This window comes from Vitis vinifera, chromosome 3 (genome assembly GCF_030704535.1).
Source record: "Vitis vinifera cultivar Pinot Noir 40024 chromosome 3, ASM3070453v1".
Taxonomy (NCBI): Eukaryota; Viridiplantae; Streptophyta; class Magnoliopsida; order Vitales; family Vitaceae; genus Vitis; species Vitis vinifera.
The window spans coordinates 9984831-10012801 of NC_081807.1; the positions used below are offsets into that span (position 1 = coordinate 9984831).

The 27971-nt window shown below is 36.9% G+C and overlaps 1 protein-coding gene across 1 annotated transcript; it reads right to left on the reverse strand.

Annotated features, from left to right (window-relative positions):
* Positions 1-27278, reverse strand: LOC100262954 (fatty acid amide hydrolase). The gene is made up of 21 exons (XM_002264155.4): positions 26966-27278; positions 26765-26867; positions 26555-26664; positions 26398-26458; positions 25069-25256; positions 24858-24987; positions 24610-24687; positions 24375-24522; positions 23538-23650; positions 23368-23443; positions 22922-22993; positions 21154-21205; positions 19654-19734; positions 19483-19566; positions 19272-19375; positions 18942-19034; positions 16835-16903; positions 16418-16482; positions 1719-1780; positions 539-634; positions 1-373 (listed from the first exon to the last, which is right to left on the reverse strand). Exons 2-21 carry the CDS (start codon positions 26841-26843, stop codon positions 311-313), a joined length of 1824 nt encoding a protein of 607 aa, XP_002264191.1. The 5' UTR covers positions 26844-26867; positions 26966-27278; the 3' UTR covers positions 1-310.
* Between the last annotated feature and the right edge of the window lie 693 nt (positions 27279-27971).

A 27971-nucleotide genomic window follows, 5' to 3' on the forward strand; every position in this document is an offset into this window, starting at 1 on the left:
TTAGGAAAGTTATCCAGAAGGGTCTTTAATATACTATACCCTCCATCAATTCATACACTTGAAACATTTTTTTTCAATTTCTGTAGAGTATCCCAATGTATATACATATATTAAATCCAAATGGTTTAACCATCCCAATGGAAATAAGATAATAAACAAGTGATTGTTTCAAACAGGTATTGTTTAAATAAGCATAGTAGCTTCTTATGACAACATTTATTAAGCAATAACAGACGTTTCAAAGTATGCAGAGAGGGAGCTGTAATGGAGAAACCAATTGTCATAGGCAGCAAAAGTGTGTTGCAGATTCCTATTTCACTTTCAAGATATCATAAAATTGTGCAGGCTTCTTCTTAGGCTCACCACAGAGTTCCTGAAAAAAGCGAAACCCAGTGATTTATGCTGTTGATGCAGTAGACTATTGTGAACAAATAATGAGAAGTTGGTATGATCTATAAGCATGCTCTTCTCATTTGCTTTTGTTCCTTTTTGTTTTTTATTTATTTTATGAAGTGAAGAGGGAAGTGAGAATCGATACCTCCACTGCAGAAGCCAATCGCAAAATTGAAGCTTCGCCCCATGGCCGGCCTATGAGTTGTAAGCCTATTGGAAGTCCTTGTTTATCATAACCAACCTGAATATTGAGGAAACGATAAGCAAAGAAACAAAGAAAAGATGATCATGTAGTCATCAGAATGATTGAAGTGTGAGAATGGTCCTGGTTTGATCTTTAATCATAAATCAGAAATAAACCAAGAAGAATACTAGAGCTAATAAGAAATGAGATGAAAAACTATATAGAGTTGTGAAGACAACGGAATACACGAGGCAAGTGTCATTAGATTTGAAAAATTGCCATGCAGAGAGACATAAATTCCATGATACCAGCATCACTAGTGAGCTAGTAAAACTGGGTTTCAAACTGTACATGAAATGAATAATAGTAAACAGAAGGGAAAAGAGGGATATGCAGTTTGGTGGCATGACCAAAGCTCTTATTGGGGTTTTCTAGCAACAGAATTTATGTGGTCTGGTAAGCATAATTAGTGGGCACTTGCTAAAAGGACATTGTGGCCAATTAGGAAATAGGGCCTTTATAAATCCAGTTCAAAATTTCAGATATATTTTCAAAGGAAAGACTCCAGAATTTTTTTTTCAGCACATATTTTCCAATCAAGAAAAAGGATTCCAAAACTTTTAAGGGTAGTCCTCTTTACTGTGCAGGGAGACAAGATCTTCTTCTTGAGATCCTTCTGGACTTCAGTGACCAAGAATTGCATGCTTCCCTACCAGCCAAATTCCCTCAGATTGAAGAGTAGCCTGTTTGCTGAAGTTGCATGTGTTTGCTTTAGTTAAGAGTTATTTGGGGGGCTGGGTATTATTTTCTTTTTTGTTTCTATCCAAACAATATCTCATCCTTTCCATTACCCTTCTTCTTTACAACTAATAGCATTTCTCTTTCATACCTAGTAAATAAATAATCAAGAAGATTAGCAATTTTCATTTTTGAATTTCTTCTCTTCAATTCTATGGACCATTTTTGCCAAATGCAAAAGAGAAGATTGGGAGGAGTCAGCCTTGGCCACATTTCCATTTTACAACATGAAGATAGGATTTCTTTAGCTTAAATTCATATGGTATTGAGAGTATATGAAGAAACATATACAGGATATAACCATGTAACTGTAGCCTGGCAGGAAAAGATTTGTAGTGCTTACAGGGACAGAAATGGCAGGAAGTCCAAGAAGATTTGCGGCTACAACAAACCGCATGAGGTAACCTGAAACAGATGAACACATGCAGGTATAAACCAATAGGCAATAGAAGCTAGAAAAGATTATATTAATAACATTAGTGGAGGCAAAAGCTTGAAAAAGAAAAATAGCACACAATTAGAAATTTAGAAGTAATTGAAATGGCTCAATAATAATTTACACCATTGAAAGAGATCGGTTCCTAACTACACACAATTGAAAGGTTTCTTAACATTTAAGAAAAAATCGCATAGAATCCATGCCATTAATTTCTTTCTAAAAACATCCATCCATGATGCATCAAGCTAAATTTAAATCTTAATTCAAACTCTATTGCTTCAAAAGTAGAATCAAGAACCTTGCAGAAAAATATGCCTAGACTTCTAGTCATAACAACAGGCAAAATCCTGTCAGCAATTTCAAATATGGCAGAAACATGAAAAGTATTCAACGGGAAAAATATGTGAATCACAAGTAGTTTATTATTTGACTGCAGAATCTATTACCTCTAAAATAATAACAAAGCAATTTCCTCTCAATTACATAAAAATAATATATTATTTGAAAGAAACAGGGAGTATATATTTCAAGAACCTCATTTTGAAATTTAGATCTTCAAGAAGTATAAGAGCATTTTAGGCATTCTGATTTCGTTGAGGACAAAGAAGTCATAAATTTGAATCAAAGAACTTTGAGTTGCTCAGGTGAGCACCATTGATGGGGTTGTCTTCTTTTTTGCCATTTCTCTAAGAAATTCATGATCTTGATGGTGTTCAAATTAGTTTCCACCATTTTAGCTACATATTATAGATAGAACTGACCCACTCATCATCTTGTATAGAGATCTTTTACAAGGTTGAAAGTGGGTCTACAGCACATATTTCATGGATCTGTGATCATTTGATGCCTTCAGCAGAGAATCCTCCTGTGGAATCATCTTGCACCATATGTACTCTCAAGGTATTGGTGCTCCTTCAGTGCTTCAATTCAGGTATGCCATTAGAAGATTGCAAGAGAGGCATTGAGTTCTTTCTTTGTGAACTTTGGGAGACAGCTATTGGCATCTTAAAAATATTTTTTCTTCCTTACCCTCTAAGAAACCTATGCTTGAAGAGTGTCTAAATGGTGATTTATCACCATATCCATGCAACATATTTACCAAAACATCAATCCAAAAAGGCAATACAAGCGCCAGAACACTTGAAAAGAACAAAAAGTAGGGGGAAAAAAATCACAGAATAAGATACTGACTTTGAGCATAGTAACTTGAAACTAAACCAAATTTCTTCATAGTAATCTGATGATGTTAAAAATACATGTTATTCAATGATTATCATCATATCTGGTAATGGAATAGGTTTTAAAAGTTGACTAGCATTTTGCAATGCCTCAATATTATGAGTTTATCATGATATGTGAACTATGGGTTTCACATAAACATTTGGATGCATAACAAAATTCAGGCCACAAGCATATTATCCTGGGATAATGGCATGGGACATAAAAAGCCAAAGGAAATAAGTGAGAACTTCCCTATAGTATATGATAGCGGCAGAGTCAGAAAATAAGTTGAGTAGGGAAAGAATGATAATTTATTTCAGGTGGGCAAAATAGACCACAAATCAATTACATAACCTGGTGGTAACTTTGGCTTTCAAGCAAACCCAAGGGAAAAGGATCACCTCTATGTGCCAACATTTTTTCCCATATTTCAGGGGGGCACTTGCCTGTGCCAAAACCCACAACCCCCTCTCTCCCCCACACCCACACACAGAGAGAGGCCTTATGTGGCTCTGCCACTGGTATAAGATGTGTAGTTGATATCAAATTTGATTTTCTCTGTCTATTCATACTATACCTAATAGGGCTCACAGACCTGGCAGATCAAATTAACAAAATAACAATATTTTTAGTTTGTAACAGAAAAATTTTAAAACTTCTTTATATGTGTGTGCTTGTGGAGAAGCACATTCACTTTCAGTTTCCAAACTGAAACAAGGTGTCATACAGATGCCAAGCTCTTATTTTAAAGCCAGTAGTGATGATGACCAACTAATTTTAATGGCAAACACCAGAGTATTATTATTGATTGTGTTGAAGAAGTCTTGCCGGGGAAAGATTGTCAACTTTATTCTTCTGGCAAGTCACACGATTTAACATACTCCTGAACTGTGCGATGCATAGGTGGCTAATAAAATTGTTGCGCCAACCGTTTGAATGTCCTCAAAACACCTGAATGACCTCCTATCCGAGCATCATGGAATTCTTGGAGCAACTGGTTAATCAATGGAGTGTTGGGTGGCACGACTACTCGAGTTTTATAGAAAACCAGTCCGTCTTGCCCAGCATGACTTCCCCGGATTATTCTGGGCTTGTTTGCGTATATGCTCCATATATGGGTGGTCTTTTGTAGTCGTTTTTATGTCTTCCCATAATCCAACCTGCGACACAAATAAGGCATTAAGAAGAGGACTCCAGGTACACGAGACAACACTTCCGCAACTGAATTCTCACGTCCTGGACAATAAATAATTTCATAGCCGTAGCCTTGCAGTTTGGCCACCTTTTTTTGCTGTTCTGGGGTCACAATTCGCTGCTCCAATGGGTATTTGAGGTTTTGCTGGAAGAACTTTTCACCGAGCAGATATGGTCTCCACGTTTGTATCGCCTGGAGTATGGCCAAAATTTCTTTGGCATATGTAGAGCAAGAAAGTTTGGTAACCCCTAATGCTCGGCTCATGAAGACAATGGGTAGGCCTTGTTGGGTGAATACTGCTCCAATGCCGTCACTAGAAGCTTCTGTCTCGATGGTAAAAGGCTCACTGAAATTCGGCATTGCCAAAATTGGTGTCGTGGTCATAGCGTATTTGAGCCCAAGGAAGGCCTGCTCGACCTCATCATTCCACTCGAACTGGCCTTTCTTCAATAGGTTGGTGAGGGGCCTTGCCAGGAGCCCATAGTTTCGTATGAACTTCCTATAATAGCCTGTAAGACCCAAAAACCCACGTAATTCTGAAATATTATTAGGTCGTGGCCGATTAACCATTACCTCAATTTCGCTCTGGTCCACCTTGACCCCATGGTTTGTCACTATGTGACCCATATACTCCAATTCTTGTTGCCCAAAAGCACACTTGTTGGCTTTAATAAAAAATTGGTGTTGCCTCAAAATTTCAAAAGCTTTCATAACATGTTCAAGATGCATGGTCCAATTGGGGCTATAAACCAATATATCATAAAAAAAAGACTAATATGAATTTACGAAGATACGGTCAAAAAATAGAGTTCATAATAGCTTGGAAAGTCGAAGGGGCATTATAAAGTCCAAAGGGCATGACCATATATTCATAGTGACCATTATGTGTATGAAAGGCAGTTTTATGAGTGTCATAGGGACTAACTCGCACATGAAGGTATCTTGCCCTTAGATCTAATTTGGTAAAATAGGCAACTCCATGGGGCTCATCAAGCATATCATCAACTGTAGGAATGGGGAACTTATCTTTAATAGTCACAACATTAAGTGCTTTATAATCAGTACAAAAATGCCAAGTCCCATCTTTCTTTTTAACTAATAAGACAGGTGAAGAAAGAGGGCTAGTGCTAGGTTTTATAAGCCCCAATTTAAATAATGTCATGAACTTGTTTCTCTATTTCAGCCTTTTGAAAATGGGCATACCTATAAGGCCATACATTGATGGGCTCAATACCATCCTTGAGTGGAATGCAGTGGTCCACTGCATGGGTCGGAGGTAGCTTCGTGGGCTCATAAAAAATATCAGTATAAGCCTCGATTGCCTTTTGCATGTTTGGATGTATGTTGGCTTATCTACCTCGTACATGGTTTGAAGGTAAATAGCAAAAGTTGAACTCCCTTGGTTGACCTCTTTAGACACAACCTTCAATGAAGCCGATGTGGTGGGATTATTTGATCCTTGCAGCTTACGTGCTTGATCTTTCCAATGAAACTCCATGGTCATCCTTTGCCAATTACAAACCATTGGCCCTAATTGTTCAAGCCATTGTACTCCTAACACGAGGTCAAGTCCTGTGAGAGGTAGCGAATGAAGAGTCAATGCAAATGGTATACCTTGCAAGTTAACCCAAACTTGCTCGAATCTTCCTCTACATTGGAGTTGATTTCCGTCAGCCACACGCACAGTAAAGGGATCCGTAGGTATAATTAGGAGTTAAAGTTTGTCTGCCATTTTCGCATTGATGAAATTGTGTGTGGATCCATTATCAATGAGCACCATCAAATCTTGATTGCCAATATGAGCTTTGATCCCTCATAGTCTTGGGTGTGGACCACCCTGTTAGTGTGTGGAGAGAGATCTCAGGCTCGGGCAGCTCCTCTTTTTTGTCCTTTGTCGGATTCTCCTCTGTAACATCCTCACAAATAATTCCATGGTTGTCGGTATGGCTCTCTAACAACAACAGTTGAGGTCCCCGGCACGTGTGTCCCGCCATAAACCTATCATTGCAGTTAAAACAGAGCCCTTGTGCGTGTCTCCGTTGCATTTCGTCCCAAGTCAATCGCTTTACTGAAGAAGAAAGTGCAGTCCTTGTTGGGGGTGGAAGCGCGCGAGCTGGAAGGGATGGACGAGCGAATTTTCTTTGTCGAATGAGCTGCTCGTCTTTCATGCGTGTCAAGTTTATGGCTTCTTTTAGTGTCCTTAGCTTAAACATTCAGATAGCTTTTGAGATTTCTGACTTTAGCCCACCCATAAACGTTCCTATCAGGGCCTTTTGTGTCTAGCTATGAACTCAATTACCTAGCCTCTCGAACTCTTTTTGGTAATCGCAAAGGGATCCGACTTGTGTAACTCTGGAGAGAGCCTCGACAAAGTCTTCACACTTTATGGGGACCAAAACAAGCCCATAGCTCTTCTTAAAAAATTTCCCATGTCACCATTCACCCTTCCTTGTAAGCACGACGTAACCATTGCCACCATTGATTGGCTTCACCCTCGAGATGGAAGGATGCCAATGAAACTTTCTGCACGTTGGTGGTGCCTTGAAACCCAAAGAATTGGTCCATGTGGTTGAACCATTCTATTAGGTCATCCCCGGAAAACCATGGAAATTTGAGCTTAGCCATCTTGGATTAAAAGACTGACTGGCCACCATCCGTCTCATCGCGATTGTCCTCCTAGTTGTTGCGAGAATGACCGTCACGATCCTTGGGGTTGTTGTTATGGGAAGAACCCTCCTTGTTGGAAAACAAAGCTTCCAAGAGGCGGGTGGTCTCCTCAAGGTGGTGCAACTTGTCAACAACGCCAAGTTCCATCCGGTCCATCCCTACCTACAAACCGTCGAGTCCTGCCTCCGGATTCTCAATGCATTCTTTGTTAGTAGTCATTGCACTTGGCTTTGATGCCACTTGATGAGGTCCCAGTCAAAGCTAGTTAGCAATAGCAACAAAGTTTGTATTCTCTTCGGGTGAGAATTGTACCACCACAAATGTAATTGGATAAAAAAATGCTCCCCTCTCATTCATGTCCTAGGATTATAAATAAAACAACCTAACGAACCTTCAGCATGTGTAGTCGAAACTAAAGGTCCATGATTACAATGAAATCAAATAACGGAAATAGAATGCGAAATAAATGAAACAATCTGCAACAACTACTTTATTTCTTCTACTACCACTCGGACTTGTTCTAGCTTGCACATGGTTGCTCAATCATCCCAATTCTCGGAGCTGACTTTTTCTCCCCTTGGACCGATTCAATAAACCACTTGCATGGCTCCTATACATGTGTCATCACTCAAGATACTTGGGATTTCTTTTGATCACATGTTGAGGGCGTCGTGGCATCTGTAAAGATGCATCAGTATATGTGAGAAGGAAGGTGGCAATGGTTGAGATTGTTCCTCTAGCTAATCAACCCACCATTAACTATCAACTTCTAACAAAGTTTTAGTTCCTACTATTGACCCTTTGACTTCATATGATCTTCATCTCCCTAATGGTCTTTGGAAAGGGTAAGATAACCATTAGTCAATATCATCTTTCTAAATATCTTGATTGTACTCATTTTTCTTCTTCTTTTTAATCTCTCATTCTCTCTCTATTGGCTATTTCTATTACTAAGACTCACTAGGAGGCTTTCTCTCATCTTGGTTAGAAAGATTTTATGGAAGAAAAAATTAATACTTTGTATAACCATGACATAGGATTTAACTACTTTACCAAAGATAAGAAAATTGTTAGTTGTAGGTGGGTCTTTGTTGTAAAATACCACTCGGGTGATACTATTGAGAGGTTGAAAGTGTAATTGGTTCCTAAGTTATATATGCAAATATACAATATTGATTACTTTGAGACTTATTTACTTGTGGCTAAACTCAATTTAGTGGGCTCTCTAATTTTGATAGTTGTCCATTTGAATTGACCTTTATACCAAATTGATATAATAAATACATTTTTACATGATGATTTGTAGGAAGAAGTCTATATGGAGCAATGATTGTGAATCTCTGTGGTAAATAAAATACTAAAGCCTAATTATGTTGTGATCTTGGTCAAGAAAAACCACAGAAAAGACAACCATAACTTGTAGTATTTCAAGTTATCATCCTCAGGGAATCAGAAAATTTAACTAATTTTTCCCAAACCAAATCATGTAATGATTTTTATGAAAAATTGATTGGATATAAAATGTGATTTGATTGATAAACCGAGAAAACTAGGATAATTAAATCTGGAGATTTTCACAAATCCAGTTTCTGATTTGGGTTGAGGGATAACAAGTATTCGTTAAAGAATTTTTGGTATTCTAAGATTGAATCACCAATATAGGTCATCTAAGTCCGGAACCATATTTTAAAATTTGAAATCCATCCTCTAACAGTCTTCTAACAAATAATATGATAAAAAGTTTTAATCTTTAAGACATTTAAAACCCAATATTCATTTGATAAATTCTCCTCAATTATCAATCACATAGGATCACACCAAGTCGGCCATTGATCACAATCCCTTATTCATCAAAGGACTCCTATCATGCATCCTATGTATCTCTAATAGAGACGAACTAGCAAAGAATTAAATTTGCTTACAAAATTTAAAGATTAGAAACTTACTATCATGGAAAGATATCACCTTTTCTTATCATCTCTCTCTCCTAAATCATCCACCTTCATTGCTACATCTCTAGAGACAGAATTTATCCACTCATGCTCGGATTAACACCATGCATTGAATTAAACTGAATCATGAGAGATTTTATTGAAAACCAAATGATTATAAAAATTGTATCCAAACTCAAAACTTCTCTCTCTTCTCTTTGATCTCTGTTCCTAAAGAAATCTATGGTATTTATATAAAACTAACCCTAAAAACATGAATAAGGTCTTTAAATGTCCAAACACATGCAAAAGAGTCGAATAAGGAAAGTCTTGGAGAGAAATTCTGGAAATTGTAGCTCGTATTGGAAATTTCAATACCTTCACAATGGTGTCGAAATGAATTTCAACACATGCCCAACCTTCTGGACCTCTGACTTGCTTCTAATGTGGTATTGGATTAATTTTGACATGTATCACAATGTATCTTTATGTATTGTGTAGTATCAAAATTGTATCAAAATGTATCAAAATGTATCTTCGTGTATGAAAATGGTATCACAATTGTTGAATATAATGTATTTATAGTGTACAATCTTTCTTTCCTTTCTTAATATAGGTCACATATATGGTAGTTAGTTCAACCTAGCCTTGTATATATATTTCTCTATTGCAACAAGTTAATCATATGAATGAGAATTAAGGTTTTCTCTCTCTCTCTTTCAACATGGTATCAGAGCCAAGGGAGAAAACTTTATTCTTTCTAGTTTACCCATGTAATTAATTTCGGGAATCCGTCCAGTGCCCGTGTTTCATTCCGGTCAGCCATATTGTGGTCAGAAAACCCTCATCACCGTCAACATTTTTCCGACGACTTTTTTTTTCCGGCGATATTTTCCGACATCGACCACATCATCAGGAGCGCAAAGAGGAGATCTGCACCTTTCTCAAAGCACCAGAGCCAAAAACCGATCCACGCGCCTCCCACGCGCCATTTTTCTCCGGCGGCCTGAATCCCACGCGCCGGCACGTGAGGGCGCGTGGCCCACTTTTTGGTGCCGAGTTTCTACCAGCAGGCTCGTCCCACATCATTTTGCACTTCTAAGCCTCCGTCAGTCCTCTTCGAACCCTGCTTCTCCATTTTTTTTGGTATTTCAGCCTCCTCGGGTCTTCTTTCAGCCTCCGACAGCAGCTCCCTTCCTTGGCCGAGACCTGTGTGTGCCTTGGGAAGGCCTCTTCTTCATCTCCAGTCACTTTTCTCCTTTGTTTGGGTCCCGACATACCAGGTTCTTCTTCCAAAGCTGTGATCCGACCTCCCTTTAGGGCTCTTTTCGATCCAAACGTGATTCAATCTCAAGTGAAGTGGATATGGCGACTAAAAATCCTATTTTACATCCGTCATCTCTGGATCTCCTACTATCACATCGGAAAAATTGATTGGTAGTGAGAATTATCTCTCCTGGTCAGCGTCCGTGGAACTTTGGTTTATGGGACAAGGTTATGAGGATCATCTTGTTACACCTGAGGATGCTATACCTAATGTTGACAAAGTGCGATGGAAGAAAATCGATGCACAATTATGCAGCGTATTATGACAATCTGTTGATCCCAAAATTTTACATCATCTTCGTGCCTACAAAACCTACTTTAAATTTTGGACTCAGACTAAAGGATTATACACGAATGATATTCAACGATTTTATAAGGTGGTTTATGATATTGTTCATGTGAGACAGCAGGACATGGATCTGTCTACTTATATTGGCCGGATTGCGTCTCTTAAGGAGGAATTCTTTACTTTGATGCCCTTCACTAATGGTGCTGAAGCTCAACAAACACAGACTGACAAGTTCTTTATGGTATTAACCCTCATTGGTCTCTGTCCAGATCTTGAGTCTGTCCGAGATCAGATTCTTGCTAGTCCATCAATACCATCATTGGATGATGTGTTCGCTCGTCTCTTACGCCTCTCCTCTACTCAGACCTTGTCGACTAATGGTCCTTCAAATTCATTTGTGTTAGCCTCTCAAACTAACTCTCGAGGAGGACGTAGTGGCAATCGGGGTCGAGGACAACGTCCTCAGTGTACCTAATGTAATAAGCTTGGTTACACTCGAGATCGTTGCTATCAGTTACATGGACAGCCTCTTCGCACTGCCCACATTGCTCAGTCATCTGATCCTCTGCTATCTCGACTTGATTCCACTGCGAGCTCCACATCTCAGAGTATCACCCTTATTGGTAGTGATTATGATGCCAATCTCCGACATCAGGCAGCCACATAAGCTTCTGTTACTTCTGTTGCCCAGATCGGTAATGTCTCTATCTACTTTACTCAGTCTCCTTCTCTTGGCCCATGGATTCTAGATTTTGGAGCATCTGATCATATCTCTGGTAATAAACACCTTTTCTCCTCTATTACTACTACCTTTGCCTTACCTACTGTTACTTTAGCTAATGGTTCCCAAACTATGGCTAAAGGTATTGGTTTGGCTCATCCTCCCCCTTCCCTACCTCTCCATTCTGTCCTTTATGCCCTTAAGTGTCCATTTAATCTTATTTCCATCAGCAAAATAACTCGCACTCTTAACTGTTCTATCACTTTTTCTGATAAATCTGTGATCTTGCAGGACCGAAGTATGGGGAAGACGATTGGCATAAGGCGTGAGTCTCAAGGACTCTATCACCTCACATCACCTTCATCTCCTGCAGCTTGCATTTCCACCGATGCTTCTCTTCTCATTCATAGTCGTCTGGGTCATCCTATTCTCTCCAAGTTCTAGAAGATGGTCCCTCGTTTTTCCACTTTGTCGTCGCTTGCGTGTGAGTCGTATCAGCTTGGGAAACATACTCGTGTCTCGTTCCCAAAGCATTTGAATAATCGGGCAAAGTCTCCTTTTGAACTTGTCCACACTGATGTTTGGGGTCTGTGTCGGACCGCGTCTATTTTAGGATTTCAATATTTTGTCACTTTCATTGATGACTATTCAAGATGTACTTGGTTATTTTTGATGAAAAATCGAGTTGATTTATTCTCTATTTTCCAAAATTTTTATGCTGAAATCCAAACACAATTCAATGTTTCTATTTGAGTGTTACGCAATGACAATGCTCGGGAATATTTTTTTATACCCTTTACTTCTTTTATGTTCCAACATGGGATCCTCCATCCGTCATCTTGTGCTCATACTCCTCAACAAAATGGGGTTGCTGAACATAAAAATCGACATCTTGTTGAGACAGCTCATACCCTCCTTCTCTAGTCATGTTCCTTTTCGTTTTTAGGGGGATGCTATTCTTACAGACTGTTACTTGATTAATCGTATGCCCTCATCTATATTACATGACCAAATCCCTCATTCCCTCCTTTTTCCTACCCAACCTCTTTATTCCATTCCTCCTCGTGTCTTTGGCTATACTTGTTTTGTTCATACTCTCACACCTGGACAGGACAAGCTCTCCGCCAAGGTTACGAAATGCATCTTCTTGGGATACTCTCGACTTCAGAAGGGTTATCGTTGATATTCCCCTAATACTCATCGTTATTTTCTCTCTACTGATGTCACCTTCTTTGAGGACTCTCCATTCTTCTCATCCTCTGAATCTCTTCCCATTTCTGAAGTATTGCCACTTCCTTATATATCCCACCCTTCAGATGCGCTCTCTCGTCCTCTTCAGGTTTATCATCGTCGACATCGTGCTGTTGCTCCTTCTCTCTCTTCAGCTGAGGTACCTGATGACTCACCTCCTGTCCCATCGATTTCTCCTACCCCAACCCTGTCATCTACTGACCATTTGCCTATTGCTCTTCGGAAAGGTAATCGATCTACTCGTAATCCTCATCCTATTTATAATTTTTTGAGCTACCATCGATTATCTTTATCCTATTTTGCCTTTGTCTCTACTTTATCCTCTATTTCTCTTCCTAAGAGCACTAGTGAGGCACTTTCTCATCCTGGGTGGCGACAGACAATGGTTGATGAAATGACTACTCTACACTCCAATGACACATGGGATCTTGTTTCTTTACCTCCTGGTAAATCTACAATTGGATGTCGTTGGGTCTACACTGTTAAAGTTGGTCTTGATGGTCAGGTTGATCGCCTTGAGGCCCGCTTGGTTGCTAAAGGTTATACTCAGATTTATGGTTATGACTATGGAGACACATTCTCTCCTGTTGCCAAGATTGCTTCTGTTCGCTTATTTCTCTCCATGGTAGCTATGTGTCATTGGCCACTTTATCAATTGGATATTAAGAATGCTTTCCTTCATGGTGAACTTCTCGAGGAAGTGTATATGGAGCAACCATCTGGTTTTTTTGCTTAGAGGGAGTCTGGTTTAGTGTGCAAGTTACGCCGCTCTTTATATGGCTTGAAACAGTCTCCTTGGGCATGGTTTGGGCGTTTTAGTTCAGTTGTTCAAGAGTTTGGAATGCTTCGGAGTGAAGCAGATCATTCAGTTTTCTATCATCATAACTCTTCGAGCCAATGCATCTATTTGGTAGTTTATGTGGATGACATTGTCATTACAAGCAGTGATCAGGAGGGTATCCAAAGACTAAAGCAACACATTTTCAACCACTTTCAAACCAAAGACTTGGGCAAACTCAAGTACTTTCTGGGACTTGAAATAGCTCAATCCAGTTCAGGTGTGGTTATGTCACAAAGGAAGTATGCCTTAGACATCTTGGAAGAAACGGGTATGTTAGAATGTAAACCTGTTGACACTCCTATGGATCCAAATGTCAAACTTGTACCAGGATAGGGGGAGCCTCTAAGAGATCTTGGAAGATATCGACGACTTGTAGGCAAACTGAACTACCTCACCATCACTCGGCCAGACATCTCTTTTCCTGTGAGTGTGGTTAGTTAATTTCTACAGTCACCATGTGACAACCATTGGGATGTTGTGATCCTCATTCTTCGATATATTAAAGGAACACCAGGCCAAGTTATGTTGTATGAAGACAGGGGCCATACCCAAATTGTTGGTTACACAGATGTAGACTGGGCTGGTTCACCCTCAGATAGGCGTTCCACCTCAGGGTATTGTGTTTTTATTGGAGGTAACTTAATATCCTAGAAGAGTAAGAAACAAGATGTAGTGGCCAGATCAAGCGCAGAAGCTGAGTATCGAGCTATGACTTTAGTAACATGTGAACTCATATGGTTGAGGCAACTCCTTTAGGAATTGAGATTTGGAAAAGATGAACAGATAAAACTAGTCTGTGACAATCAGGCCGCATTACATATTGCATCCAATCCAGTCTTTCATGAAAAGACCAAGCATATTGAAGTTGACTGTCACTTCATTAGAGAGAAGATCGCACCAGGGTGTGTTGCTACAAGTTTTGTTAATTCAAATGATCAACTAGCAGACATCTTCACTAAATCTCTCAGAGGTCTTAGGATTAAATACATTTGTAACAAGCTTGGTGCATATGACATATATGCTCTAGCTTGAGGGAGAGTGTTGAATATAATGTATTTATAGTGTACAATCTTTCTTTCCTTTCTTAATATAGGTCACATATATGGTAGTTAGTTCAACCTAGCCTTGTTTATATATTTCTCTATTGTAAGAAGTTAATCATATGAATGAGAATTAAGGTTTTCTCTCTCTCTCTTTCAACAACAATGTATTGAAATTCATTTCGATAGACCTTCAAACTTTTTGTATCTTTGGAATGCTTTTACAGGAAAATTTAGATACCACCACTGTATCAAAATGGGTATCGAAATTCATCTCTTGTATCAAAATGGTGTTGAAATCCATTTCAATAAACTCCTAAACTCATTGGATCTCTGTAAGGTTTGAGGTTGGTGATTTCAATACCTCACTAGGGTATTGAAATGGGTATCGAAATGCATTTCTTGTATCAAAATTGGATCGAAATGATATGTATCCTGGTATCAAATTATGTGTCGTCTAGTATCGAAATTCATTTTGATAACACCCTAAACTCACTATATCCAGATTGACTCTGCTCCCATGTATCAAAGTGGTGTCGAAATACACTTTTATATATCAAAATTCTTTTTTTTCATTGCATTCTTCACTAGATGTAAACATTAGTCCTCAATTTAGGGCTTAGCACATATTTAAGCTAAAAGATAATGATTTGCACTCAAACATTATTCAAAAACTTATTTTTATATATGGAAAAACACTAGTTTTGAGTGCTAATCAAGCAACCACCCAAGTTTTTTGCATTGGGGAAGCTAAGGAAGGTGTGTAGGTTGAAGAAAGCCATATATAGATTGAAGCAATCCCCTCAAGCATGGTTTGATAAACATAGTGGAGTGTTGATCTCTCTTGTTTTTTCTAGATGTAACTCAAATGACTCAATCTTTGTAAAGAATGCATGGGTTAGGAATGAAGGCTTTAATTATTTACGTTGATGATATACTTGTATCTAGTAATGATTCGTATGAGATTGAAGAGGAGAAAACAGAGTTGAAAAATACTTTTCAAATTAAAGATCTAAGTTGGTTAGATGTTGCCCCATTGGTTTTGTCTCAGAGAAATGTGTAAGATTTATGAGACTAGTATATTAGGATTTAAACATATAATGCACCCATGGATCCTAATGCGTAGTTAGAGTAGATAGTGTAGAATTTGCTGATACAAGAAGGCATAGAAGTCTTGTTGGAAAATTCACATATTTGATCGTGACACATCCTGATATTATCTTTGATGTGAGTATTGTTAGTCAATATACGGAGTGTCCTAAGCAAGTGTACTAGGATCCAATTTGTTGTACTCTTGAATGTTTTAAAGAAATAGGTAGAATGAGTATTTTCTATAAGAAAATTGAAGTTGACATTGTCACTTGTTCAGATGCTCATTAAGCTGATTTTTTATCTAATAAACGATCTACTAATGAGTATTGCACTTTTGTGGGAGGTAATTTGGTAACATGGAAAAGTAAAATGCAAGATGTTATGGTTAGATTTAGTTCTAAAGTAGAGAATCATGCTGCTTGTGAGTTCACGTGGATACAAAACCTTATGAAAGAACTCAGTGTTGAAACTAAGAAGCTTATGGTTATGTCTTGTGATAATCAAGTTGCTACATATATTCCAAGTAATCCAATGTTTCATGAGTGCATTAAACATATTGAGGTGATGTGATTATTTCTTATGTTAGTGATCTTTTTATTCCAAGTTAGGCATTGAAAATTTCTATGCTCCAACTTGAGGGGGATTGTTAAAAATAATTTGTAGGGGTATTATTGTACTTTTAAGTGTTAGGGTTATTATAGGGTTCAGTATGTAATATTTTTACTTCAGATTATTATTTTCTATTTAATTAAGAACAAAATGAAAGAAGAGAAAAACACATCCTTTTTTCTTATTCCTTGTTCTTTAACAAGAAGCACTTTCCCCTGGATAAAACAACTAAAACCCTTACTTTCCAATGATAAGGCAATATATCTCCAGGAAACAGGTAGTGTCATGCAAATTAGATGTATATCATTTTCACTTCATGTATCTTCATTATTAAAAGGTAAAGTAAAAGGCGATTTCTTGTGGCAAGATAAAAGGAGAAGATAACTCTCTAAGTGCAAGCTGCAAAAGGAAACAACTGACCTCCAACCTGAAGATTTGATTCCCCAAATTTAAGAGCACTAGGGGATATTATAGGTGCCGTCATACTGTTGTGCAAAAAAAAGACATTATCTCATGTTAGTAGGTGCCCAAGTGAGAGATTCTAATATACTTCTATCCATGCAAATGCACAATTAATAAAGTAATAATACCTAGTAAATAAGGAGTTAAGTAAGACATGATAGCTTGCTTCTAAATAAGGAGTAGTAGTAGCAGTAGTAGTTGTAGTCTAATAATAATAATAATAATAATAACAATAAAGATAATGGAATCAATGACTGCCAAATACAATTAAAAAGAATAAAAATAACTAAAGAGGAACCAATCATAGAATGCAGTGAACAGAAACTAATATGTAGGTCAACACCTACAATTCCACTATTACTAAGCTAATCGTACCCAGTTGTTGGGGTCACTATGATATCAACATTCTTGAAAATCTCCATGTGGTAGTACATTAGCCTTCTCCTGCATAAATTGAAGAAAATTAAAAAAGTGCTTAGCATTAAAAATCCATATCTTACACTAAATAAATTCCAGTCATATAGCCTCTTCCAGAGACATTGTCAATACTGAGGGGGTCATGCATGCAAGTTTTATTTGGGAGTGTATAAACCATAGAATGCATCAAATCTCTATTGGGATATTGATTACTACTCAAAAAGAGCATATTTTAGACAATAATTGTCATGAGTTTCACATATTTTGAGTAGTAATTATGCCTTAAACACTAAATTAGCATACTTGCACTCTTGCAATGCTACTAACGGTTTTTTTGAGTTGTGGATGGAATTTTAAGGTACAATTGATGATAATTTGTACAATAAGGGAGATAAGCTCATGAAAAGAATGGGAGTCAAGTTGGCAATCAATAAAGATAAGGAAAGAAGACAATGAATGGGCTGTAAATGACAATGTTTTATTCACCAATTCAAGGTGGCTTATGTTTGCCATGATGTGAGAATATGGTTAAGTTGTGAAATTTACAAGGATGAGATGAATGCTCCATTTGAATGAGGATGAGTTTAGCTATGAAGATTTAAGCTTTTAAGGAATAGTTACTTGGCCATGGAAGAGAAGTATGCAGATTTTGTATGCTAAGGAGTGATTTTGGAACTTTTGGCACAAAGTTTTTGCATGGAAGAGTCAAGTTTGCATACCCATGCCAATTGGACCAGCAAGGGTGCATTTCTAAAGAGTTGTTGTGGCTAAATTTCACATGTTATATGAAGTTTCACATAGCCCTGCCAACCAGTTTAGATCTCGCATGGCCTTTTGCTTTCTATGCAATTTTCACATGGAGAAATTCAAGTTCGCATGCCCATGCGAACATGACCAGAAAAGTGTTAATCTACAGGCTTTTGGAATTCATTTCATGTGTCACTTATCAATTTCACATACCCATGCAAAACTCGAAGTTCTTATGCAAGATTTGATTATAACTCAAATTGTAGCCTTTGATTTTAAAGGAGGATTCTAGATGATCTTTAGGATGATGACATGGGGTGTAAATAGGAGTTTGAGACTCTCATTTGGAACTTTTGGATCTTTTGATCAAATACAATTTTTTTTTTTTCATTTTCGTTCATTCGCTCACTAGCTAAACATGTCTTGTGAGGTTAAATATCCAATCATGACTGACTAGATATCATTCTTCTTGAAGGAAGGAGAATCTAGAGGTGAGATCTATGGTGATTTAGATTTTAGGGAAATAAAGTTTGATTTGACAAGATATGTTGATCCAATTGATTGATTGATTGATTGAATTTTGAGAATTTTTCTCTTCAAATTTTCTTAAATGACTACTATAATGCAAACTAAGTAGATTCATTAAATTCCTAAACCTAGATTCAATGAAATTGAATAGTTGCATTGTATGAATCATTGAAAGATGCTCCAAGATGGATTGAATGTATGGTTTGAATTGATCCTTTGGATTAAATCCCCTAATTTGAAGAAAAAATTGATCTAGACTTAAAGACATCTAAAATCGGTTTAGATGAGAATTTATTTTTTCAATCTAACTAGATGAATAGTAAATCTCAACACCTTATAACCATAGAGACTTTCTTTAGAGAATCCTAACTCTAAGAGCTTTTTCATATTAATCTTCTTTCAGCATTTGATTGTTTTATACTGAATTTTTCTTCCCAATTTGAACTCATCACCATTTTCATTTTATCATGAATTTTCAATCTATTTTCAATTGATCATATTCATTTCTTTTCATCCCATTCAAGCCTTAATTGATGAAAATATGCCATTCTAGTGGATGACACCTAAAGCCGCTATACTACTATAACTTTTGTTAAAAAACATTTTTGATATGGCAAAAATTATTTTAGTATAGTTGAATTAGGTTATAAATTTGGTTTCAATATGAAAAAGAATTATTGATAAGATATCAGAAGCTTTAGCTATAAACATGACAAACTTCAATAAATATGAACATGTAGACATATCCCAAAATCAAATTCAGACTTGATTTAATGATATTTTGCCTCACCTCAGACATTGGGCAGCAACATAATCTGATGCAGCGAATGTCCTAAATAGTGCCAGATTAGTGCGTGTATCCAATGTCATTTTCGATATTTTCCTACACCCAAAAAGAAATGAAAGAAATGAAAGAAGCTATCAATCCTAGCTATATACAAATACTAAAAAGTTAAAAGAAGGGTAACAATGTTATTTGCATAGTATAACAAGATTTTTTAAGTTAAGAATGGTAACAGTGTTAATTATGTAGCACTCATGGTCATTTGAAGGATATTCAGGTGCAACAAATTCTATACCTATCTCACAAAGCACCTCGTGCGAAGGCAGAGAAACATACCCATCATAACAATGAGGATTTAATGAAGATACTGATTCAGAGCCAATTGAAACAATATGAGCATTGCGCATCTCGTTCAGTTCTGGTATTATAATCTCTGTTACCTTGAACCATTATATGGAAAAATTAATCCTGAAATCAAAATTTCTAAAAACAGAAGCATGAGAAGTGAGAAAAGTAAGAAATACCATGATAACAATGATGGACTTACTTTGCACCCATGGTTTTTGGATAGCATATTGAGCACATCCTCACACTTATCAGAGATATCAGTTGAGTATACATCATTAAACCACTGCAGGAGAAAAGTAATAGATTGATTGAATAAACTTTGAGATCTGAGAATATTGACTTTGATCCCAAGAAAGGATGGGGTGATCACCTGTGTGTACTTCCCCAGGCGCAGTGTTCCCATCACATTCAAGCTTTCAGATGATGATAAATTTGGCAAACAAGGAGGTGCCTAATCAAAAAGAGAATACTGATTGATAGTCTATTTATATGGGATGTGGGTACTTTGTTATACTGAAGAAGAAATAGCCTTCAAAATGTACCTGAACATAAGAGTGCATGGGTTCTAACTAGCATAACTCCAACCAGATGTGAAGAAATAATTAGACATTTAGAGGAATTCCACACATGATAACAATTTTATATGGGTTTTAGTAATAGTAAGTGTAAAACAAATCCCACCAGTGGAATATCCATCAATCATGTGTTGCAGATTAGGATGAAAAAGAACTGTTGGATTCAAATTAAAATGAAATCAAGAAAAAAGAAGATAATATTGTTATAAGTGAGGATTTTATCACTATGATCACAGAATGGGCAGAGTGGTGCTGTTGAAGTCTCTGAAAAATCTGAGATGCATGGCAAAAACTACAATAAATTGTGCCACACTTCATTTTAAAGAATTACATAGTCAATAAACTTAAATCTTCTTGTACTGCAATTTAATGTTATAGTTCATTTTAGGAGATTACTTCCTGATTCTGCATTTCCAAAAATATAAAGACAACTTACTGTTTATTGGCACCTTCATCAGCACAATACGTCACTATCCATACAAAAGGTCATTAGCTAGTTTATGAAATATGATTCAATAAAAACTATTGGTTGTTATCCTTTTCTCTTGATATCACAGCAACGGCTTTGGGAAAAATCTTCTTACAGCCAAGTCACTTGGCAAACTAACTTATAATTATGAATATATATTTTGTCTCCGCTTTTGTCCTTATCGCTGAAACACAAAGAAAAGATAAGCAATCTTCTCACTCTTTCACCATCAAAGCAATGTAATGTTGAAGACAAAAGGCATAAAAAATCTCTTGTTTTCTACTAGAAAAGAAAACTTTTTTCTTCTCACCAATACAAAGCATAACATCAGAAGGAAAGTGATCAGCCACAGTCTTTGTGCAATCTAGGTTATTCTTTCTCTATTATAAGATAGTAATAAGTTATTTGTCTGTCCGTTCTTTTCCCTGTATAATTCTTAAAAAGTAAAAAATAAAAAGACGGCCACAAAATGGTTTTAATACCTTTATGGGGAAAATCAAGAGCCTTATATTATTAATAATTACTTGAACCAAACATACAAAGCACTTCACCAGGATTACAAATGTTCAGAATGGTAAAAGACTTCTGTTTGGTATGGTACACTAGAGGAGATTTTCTGTCCCTAACTATCATTTAGGTTGTCAGATTTTTGGATGGAAACAGTTAATCTTTTAATTGACAACAGATTGAGCTCCCAAGTTTATTTCAAGGTTTTATATCAATAAAACAAACCCTTAAGAGCAAGAGAAAGTAAATAAATAGTTATTGATCTAAATGTTACAGGTATATGTGAGTAATTTCTGGACACAATAAGATTAAAAATTACCGGTTTTGAACAGATTCTATCAGCAGGAGAGGAGCCCAAGATGGCTGCATACCTGAAGAAAGCAACAATATCAGATCAAGTCAAGGAAATATAAGGTCAATGTCTCCTAATGGGTAATGATCACCAAGTTCCTTTAGTTTCTCCCTTTTCATTTTTCTTTTGCCTTAGATATAATCACTATAGGTTAAACATAAAGTTCATCATCACCAATACAATTTTATTCATGCACCAAAAGTCCAAAAACTATTAAACACAACTCTAGAAGCAGAGCTTAAACCCTTTTTTTCTTTCTTCTGTAAGAGACTAGCAGTGTTGTATAAAGGGAACCTAGAAAACCTTCAAACTAGAAGAATTGTACGAAACAAGGAAACAGAGGAAAAAGAATCAATGGAATCCCAAGGGAGGGAGCATAAGTCCTCAACAAAGTCAATGAAGGCGGTAGCTTCTTTTTGGCCTGCCTATTGGCTTCCTAAATTTCTGAACTGAACTTTAAATGGGCAAGCAAATCCATATAAAGAGGATAAGCCCCTTATGTTTTATTCATAACAAGGAAGAGAAAATTACAGAGTCACAGTTAGTAGTGGGCTAGTTAGGTCTTACTTAGAAAATAGGAAGTTTTCCTTTTAGAATATAGAAAGTTTCCCTTGTTGGAAGTTTCTTGTTGTATAAAGTTTATATTCTTCTGTACATTCTGTTTTCTAAAAGTCTCTATTTCAAAAAGTTTCTGTGGTACTACTCATCCAATGCTTCAATGATACTCAATTTGAGGAACTCACCAAAGAGTTACCAAATAGGGATTCATGCTGCCCGAAAATTGAACTAGTATATTATTCAGCAGTCAGCACTAGTCTTTCAATTGCTTGAGGTGAAAACATGTGACGGTGATATTAAATTCAGCAAGCAATAAAAGCCATTTTGTAGACTTAGTAAGGAGGAAAGTCATATTCTGATACCAGTTGGAGCTTGTAGCTGAGCAAGCCATCTCTCAATTTTCTATCAGAATACCAGGGCCAAGCAATGACACATTAAACCTGAGTAGCACAAATTAGCACCTCAAAGTATTCTACTTATATGGTAGATTAATCATTCTTTCCTTTGATATCCCAAGCCAAGAGAGCTCTAACTGATCCTTGGGCTAAGATAGGGTAAAAGATAAGGATATCCATTGCCCTTGGGGCCTAGCTCAAGTGGTAAAGGGTTGGGGAGGTTTGAGGTTCAAGTCCCAAAACTAGAAGAACCAGAACTTTAATAAGGGATTTCAGCATCTATCATGCTTCCTTTGAAGGTATTATTGTCTTCATCCTAGGTGTGATTGTTTGGGAAATGCAAGGTTTGATTTCCTAGAAGCCTTTGTGTGATTGCTAAGGATTATTTTTTTCTTCTTTCCTTTTCTTTTGTCTCCTTTGATCTCTCATCTTATTATCCAACAAAGAGAAACTTCTACAGTACTGGAAGTTTTACAGTCCTGAATCATATTTTTATATAATGACTTTAAGTAACTCAAAAGAATAGGAATAATAGCTAAAAAGATACGCCATGTATATGTGCCTTAATAAGATCGACAAAATTCACTCTGATTAATGTGCTAAAAACTTTACCTATAGCTAAGCCAATTCATGATGTATAAAAAAACATAACTGGATATACGTTAGAAAGATAATGAAAATAATTATCATTCTAAGGTATGCAACTGAAGGTGAGAATTTAGCCACATGATGATTGAGGAAGATAGAATAAAATGTAATCCAAGTAATGATGTATCACTTACACTAGCATGACATCCTCAACCATTGATGCAATGGGGCCTATAATTTCCACAGTCCCAGAATCACATATTGACCTGGAAAAATAGGAATCTCCAAGATCATAAAAAGATATATATATATATATATAAATCCACCGTAATTTTAGACCTAAGTTTAGTAAATTAAATTCTTTGATAATAAAGGGAACTGCATATAATAACCATGGCAAAATCATAATCCTCTCTGTATTTTGTTATAAAAGGGTTATTCAGATGGGAACTAAAGAAACCAAAAGGGGAAAGGTTGATTGTGGAGCTTGAAGAGACTTTGCAAGAGACAAGGAATTTTTAAAGTTAACATCTTTGAAGATCAAAAAAGCAAGGTAGGCATTCTCAAAATCTCCCATTACACTTCCTCCAGATACACCACAATGTACATTGATGCTAGGACCTGTGGTTCAATATTTTACCCTATCATAGAAGTCCGTCCATATGTTGTTTTCAAGCCCACTACACCACAAAGTGAAGAAGGAATACGAACTGAACCTGTCTTTTGGCATGAGTAATAAATAAGAGATTAGATGGCATCTTGGAACAAAAGAAAGACAATTATAGGTCTAACATGTTTTATATATACAACCTCCACCATCAGTTCCCAGTGCAGCTGAACATAGTCCGGAAGCTACAAGTGCTGCTGGGCCTGAGGAAGATCCACCAGTATACCTTTCTGGTGCATGGGGGTTTCTTGTTGTTCTGCAACAAGGAGCAATTTATGAACATTGATCAACATTTTGAATCAATCAAGGAAGACAATTTAAAAAAAAAAAAAAAAAAACTGGGTGGAGGTATATGGAATGATGATAACCACACAGAACGGTTCGAAAAAAACTGATCTATCAAAATCTTGACAAAGAAACCCATGCTGCAAAATCTGATCCCATAACAAACATATTGGTGTCTAGATCCAACACGTAATATAGTTATTACCTACGTATTTATTTGATCACAATAAAAAAGCAAACCAAAAATAAAAATAATAAAAAGTTCAGGTTGCGAGCCCAATCAATGTGTAGATGCTAAGACCAGAAGGAAATATTTTGCCTCTTTTACTCCATAATTCATCTTTTATATTTCAAAAATATAATTTAATAATTATGTGGCTCATACCAGTAATAAAGAAATGAATAGGATGACATAGTGCCCAACGGATCACCTCTCAATGCATTTGAAAGCCTTAAAACCAGAACTGTGAACCTAATAAAATATTTTGAACACAAAGACAACAGACTATTGCTCAGCAATTAATAGCAGCACCAGTTTTTTCTCCTCTTAGTGTCTGTCAGACACTTGACTACTGATAACTGCAAGTACTATTTCCTAATTTAGCTGATGGTTTTGGTGTCAAACCTGGTATCCATATTAAAAACTGATATACATGCTTGTTTTAATGTCAGTTAGCTCCTAAAGAAACATTTACCCATAATTTGGATTATTTCCACTGGTTCCCAGGCCCAACTCATGCATATTTGCCTTCCCCACAAAAATAACACCACAGCTACGCAGTCTTGAAACGCTAACTGCATCCTTTTCAACAGGACGAACCTCGTGCATCCATATTGTTGCACCTGTTGTCATAGATTGCTGAGCTAAATTGGCCAAGTCCTAAAGAGAGTTTAATTAGAAAATTAGGAAAACATTCACAATAATTTTACCCTTAGAAGGATGAGGTAAGCAATCTATATCATCCTTGATTGCCACAAAAATACCGTCCAAGATAGATAAGGGATTTCCTGCAAAACCAATGCCCATATGTGCTTTAGGTGAGTTTCAGAGTCTTAACCCATCTGCAGTTAATATAATCATACATGATAGCTCTGTTCAGATGTAAAGTAATTCCTTACACTTAGTGAGCTTGAAGTAACAGCATTAATGTAAATATCTACATACAATTCAGCAATACCTTCCTGAAACCTTTGTGTAGAAGCTGCAGCTTGCTTTCTTAGGTCCTCAGCATCAAAAGAAACCAATAATGGTGCTGGGGGCTTCTTATTTCTGAACTCTTCCATAACTGAGATGAAGTGCTCTGCAACCTATAAACTGAAATTGGTATTCTTCCTTTCTAATTTGATTAAGATGAAGCAGAAAGCCTAGCAACCATTAGCAACACTTACCATAGAAGGGGTTGCAAGCCTAGACCGATAAGCATGTGCATAATCACGTATCTTCCAGTATCGGAATGGAGATGAATCAGCATTCCAGAGACTAGCAGGATCATAATGTGGAAGACACTTCAAGGCTGATTCAACTCGGTCTTCTGGCTTTCCATCTTCTTCCATGATGATTACACCAGGTTCAGGTTCTAAATTTGAAAATCCAAATAAATGGGTCAATTTCATATATAAAGGGAACATTTTTTATAAACACAAGTTCAAGCAATACGTTTGACACGTAGTTCCACAATCCTGTCCCTGATTTCAAATTTCTCTAAGATTACTTCATCCCCTTCTTTCCTCACACTTATATTGCTGCACGTAACAGTCCTATTGGGCATATCTTCTTAGAAGATTTTCTAACCTAGATGAGTATAATAGTGGCTCACTTAACTGATTAGAGATTCAAAAGAAATAATATATGCAAACATAAGGACTAGGCATTCATTTCTGCAGATGAAAGAAGCTAAAAAAGCTTGTCTTCTCAGTCCTTCACCCACCAAAGAAGGGAGGTCAACTTATTCAAGTAACAAATGAATAAACTGAAGGACCTAATACATATGGGCAAGATCATCCATTCATACACTTGTTATAATACCAGTTTGAAAGTCAAAGTTCATTATTTGATTGCAGCATAACTCCCCAGAAATTCAGGGGATAAAGCCCCTTCAACTGCATGCCACTGAAAGCATCATAAAGCCAATAAAACAGCCATCCATTCTATTTATGTATGAGTTATAAACAAAATTCACATAGCATTTCAAAAAAGCAACTTCCAGTCTAGCAAGGAATTCCCCTTTCTTATTAAGCTTTATAAATGGTTTGTCTTTTTGGATCAAAATGCTAGTCTAGTCTTTCAATATATCACCTTGAAAAGGTCAGATAATATTAGAAGCCAAAAATGATAAGGGAAGGGAAAAAGGAGGAAAAAAAAAAAAAAAGAAGACCCATAACTTTCTTCCAAATTAATAAATTGGGTTCCATTTGAATCTCAAAAGAACAAGGAGAGGGAGGGTAAAATCCTGAAAAACATTAAGAAATGACTTTGTACTTGAGAAATTTCAGCATTTTCCATTCCTTTCCCTCAGAAAAATCGAGACTAAAGAAACTAAAATGCTTAAAACACGTTACACAGAGTCCTTTTCCCAATCATATAGAAGAATTTACCGTTTGATTTTCTCTCCAAGCCCAACAAGGATAACAAGAGAAAACTGAGTAACCCAATCAGGAATTCAAATTGAAACTCCAAGTATAAAATTAAAATTAAAAAAAGAAAAATGAAAAAGGGACCTTGTGGAGGAAACTCAGGTTTAAACATGGGTGCCTCAGGAATCACAGTGTTCCGCAACAACTGTAGAAAACACAAACATTATCAGTCCCCTCACAATCAGCACCAAAAAATGCAAAAAAAAAAAAAAAAAACCCACAGAACATCCACACAACACACCTCAACCATCCTATTCTCCTTCTTCATCAAATATACGATCAAAGAACCAAGCAATGGAGCTTCAATTATCTTAACAAACAACTTCAACAAGAACCCAGTCAAATGTGGAGCTGTCAAACCAAAACCCAGAATCAACTTCAATGAATTCACTAGTGAAAAGTAAATAGCACTGAGAAAATCCCCAGAATCTGCCCAAAAACAAATCATAACCTTTGATGACTTCATTCTCATATTTCACCGCAGATATGTCCACTTCCTCCACTGGTAGCATTATCCTCTTCTTCCCCATCTTCACCACAATTTTTTTTTCCCACTGCAAATGCACCATATGACAAAAACCGATTATCAGAACCACTGAAATTGCGAAATGAACAAAATGAGAGTCAGAGAGTGAAAATTTAGTCAACAAACCTCTCTGGTGACAAGCGTTTTGAGGAAGAGGAAACTGGGAAATGGTTTTCAATGATCTCTGTACAGGATCGGAAATGGGTATCTGCTGACAGACAATCGTTGAAATTAAGGAAGAAATTTTGATAGCTATTGCCTGTTGGCTGATTCTGCTCTGCCGTCCTAGAAATGCTAAAGTGCGCAGAGGGTGCGCAGTGTATGGATACGGCCCCCTCTACATTGAATTGCCGTCGAAATCAACGCCTGCAAACCAGTAGGAATCGAACACATTCTCTTTCTAAACCTTCCAAAATTATCAACTATTTTCAACCTTCCTTTTTTAGAAATAATATTTATGATATTAAAACAAAACAGTGAGAATAATATTTTTCAATTTATTTCTTTCCCCACAATTTAAAAGATTTATATTTTTTTTCTTTTTTTTTTTCTATTTTATCCTTTTATTTTCTTTTGTTCAAGGATTAGGTGTGATTATGATATTATTTGATAATTGTTTTCAAAACCCAGTGTGAAAAACAATAAGAATTGTTATTTAATGTTTTATAAAACAAATTGTAGACCCCATTTAGGTCATTCTTTGCTGTAGCTGATTTTGCCACGTGGAAGAGCCTTGGCTAGCCACGTGTCACTCTAGGGTTGGCTACTAGTGGAATCACTATGGTGGAATTGATGGACCAATCAGAGGGAGACACCTGGAAAGTGAAGAACATTCTGGAATCAGGGGAGCGTATCTTCTGTTATGGGAAGGTTGCCAGCTGCATGAAGGGGTGGTGGAGGCAGGCAGCTGCAAGGGGGTGTCGTCTGGCCGTCTGGCCGTTGAGGATATCTTTAGCTGCCAGCTGCAAGAGAGAGAGGGGGGAGAAGGATTCCAGGGAGAGTTTTCTGAGATACAGAGAGATATTTTTTTCTCTTGAGAAGATTGAGCTTGGGGAGCAGCTGCAGTTTAGGGCTGTGAGGAGAGTGGTTTCCTTCCCGGAGTTTTAGCTGGAGAGGGGAGAGATTCACATTC

Bases quoted from the DNA above. Each gene is read 5' to 3' on its own strand.
- LOC100262954 (XM_002264155.4), bottom strand. From the start codon at position 26,843: ATGGGGAAGAAGAGGATAATGCTACCAGTGGAGGAAGTGGACATATCT. The intron at 19,567-19,653 runs GTGATCACCCCA...TTTCTCCTGCAG, and splicing joins GCCTGGGGAAGTACACACAG to TGGTTTAATGATGTATACTC. The intron at 19,376-19,482 runs GTAAGTCCATCA...TAATGGTTCAAG, and splicing joins CCAAAAACCATGGGTGCAAA to GTAACAGAGATTATAATACC.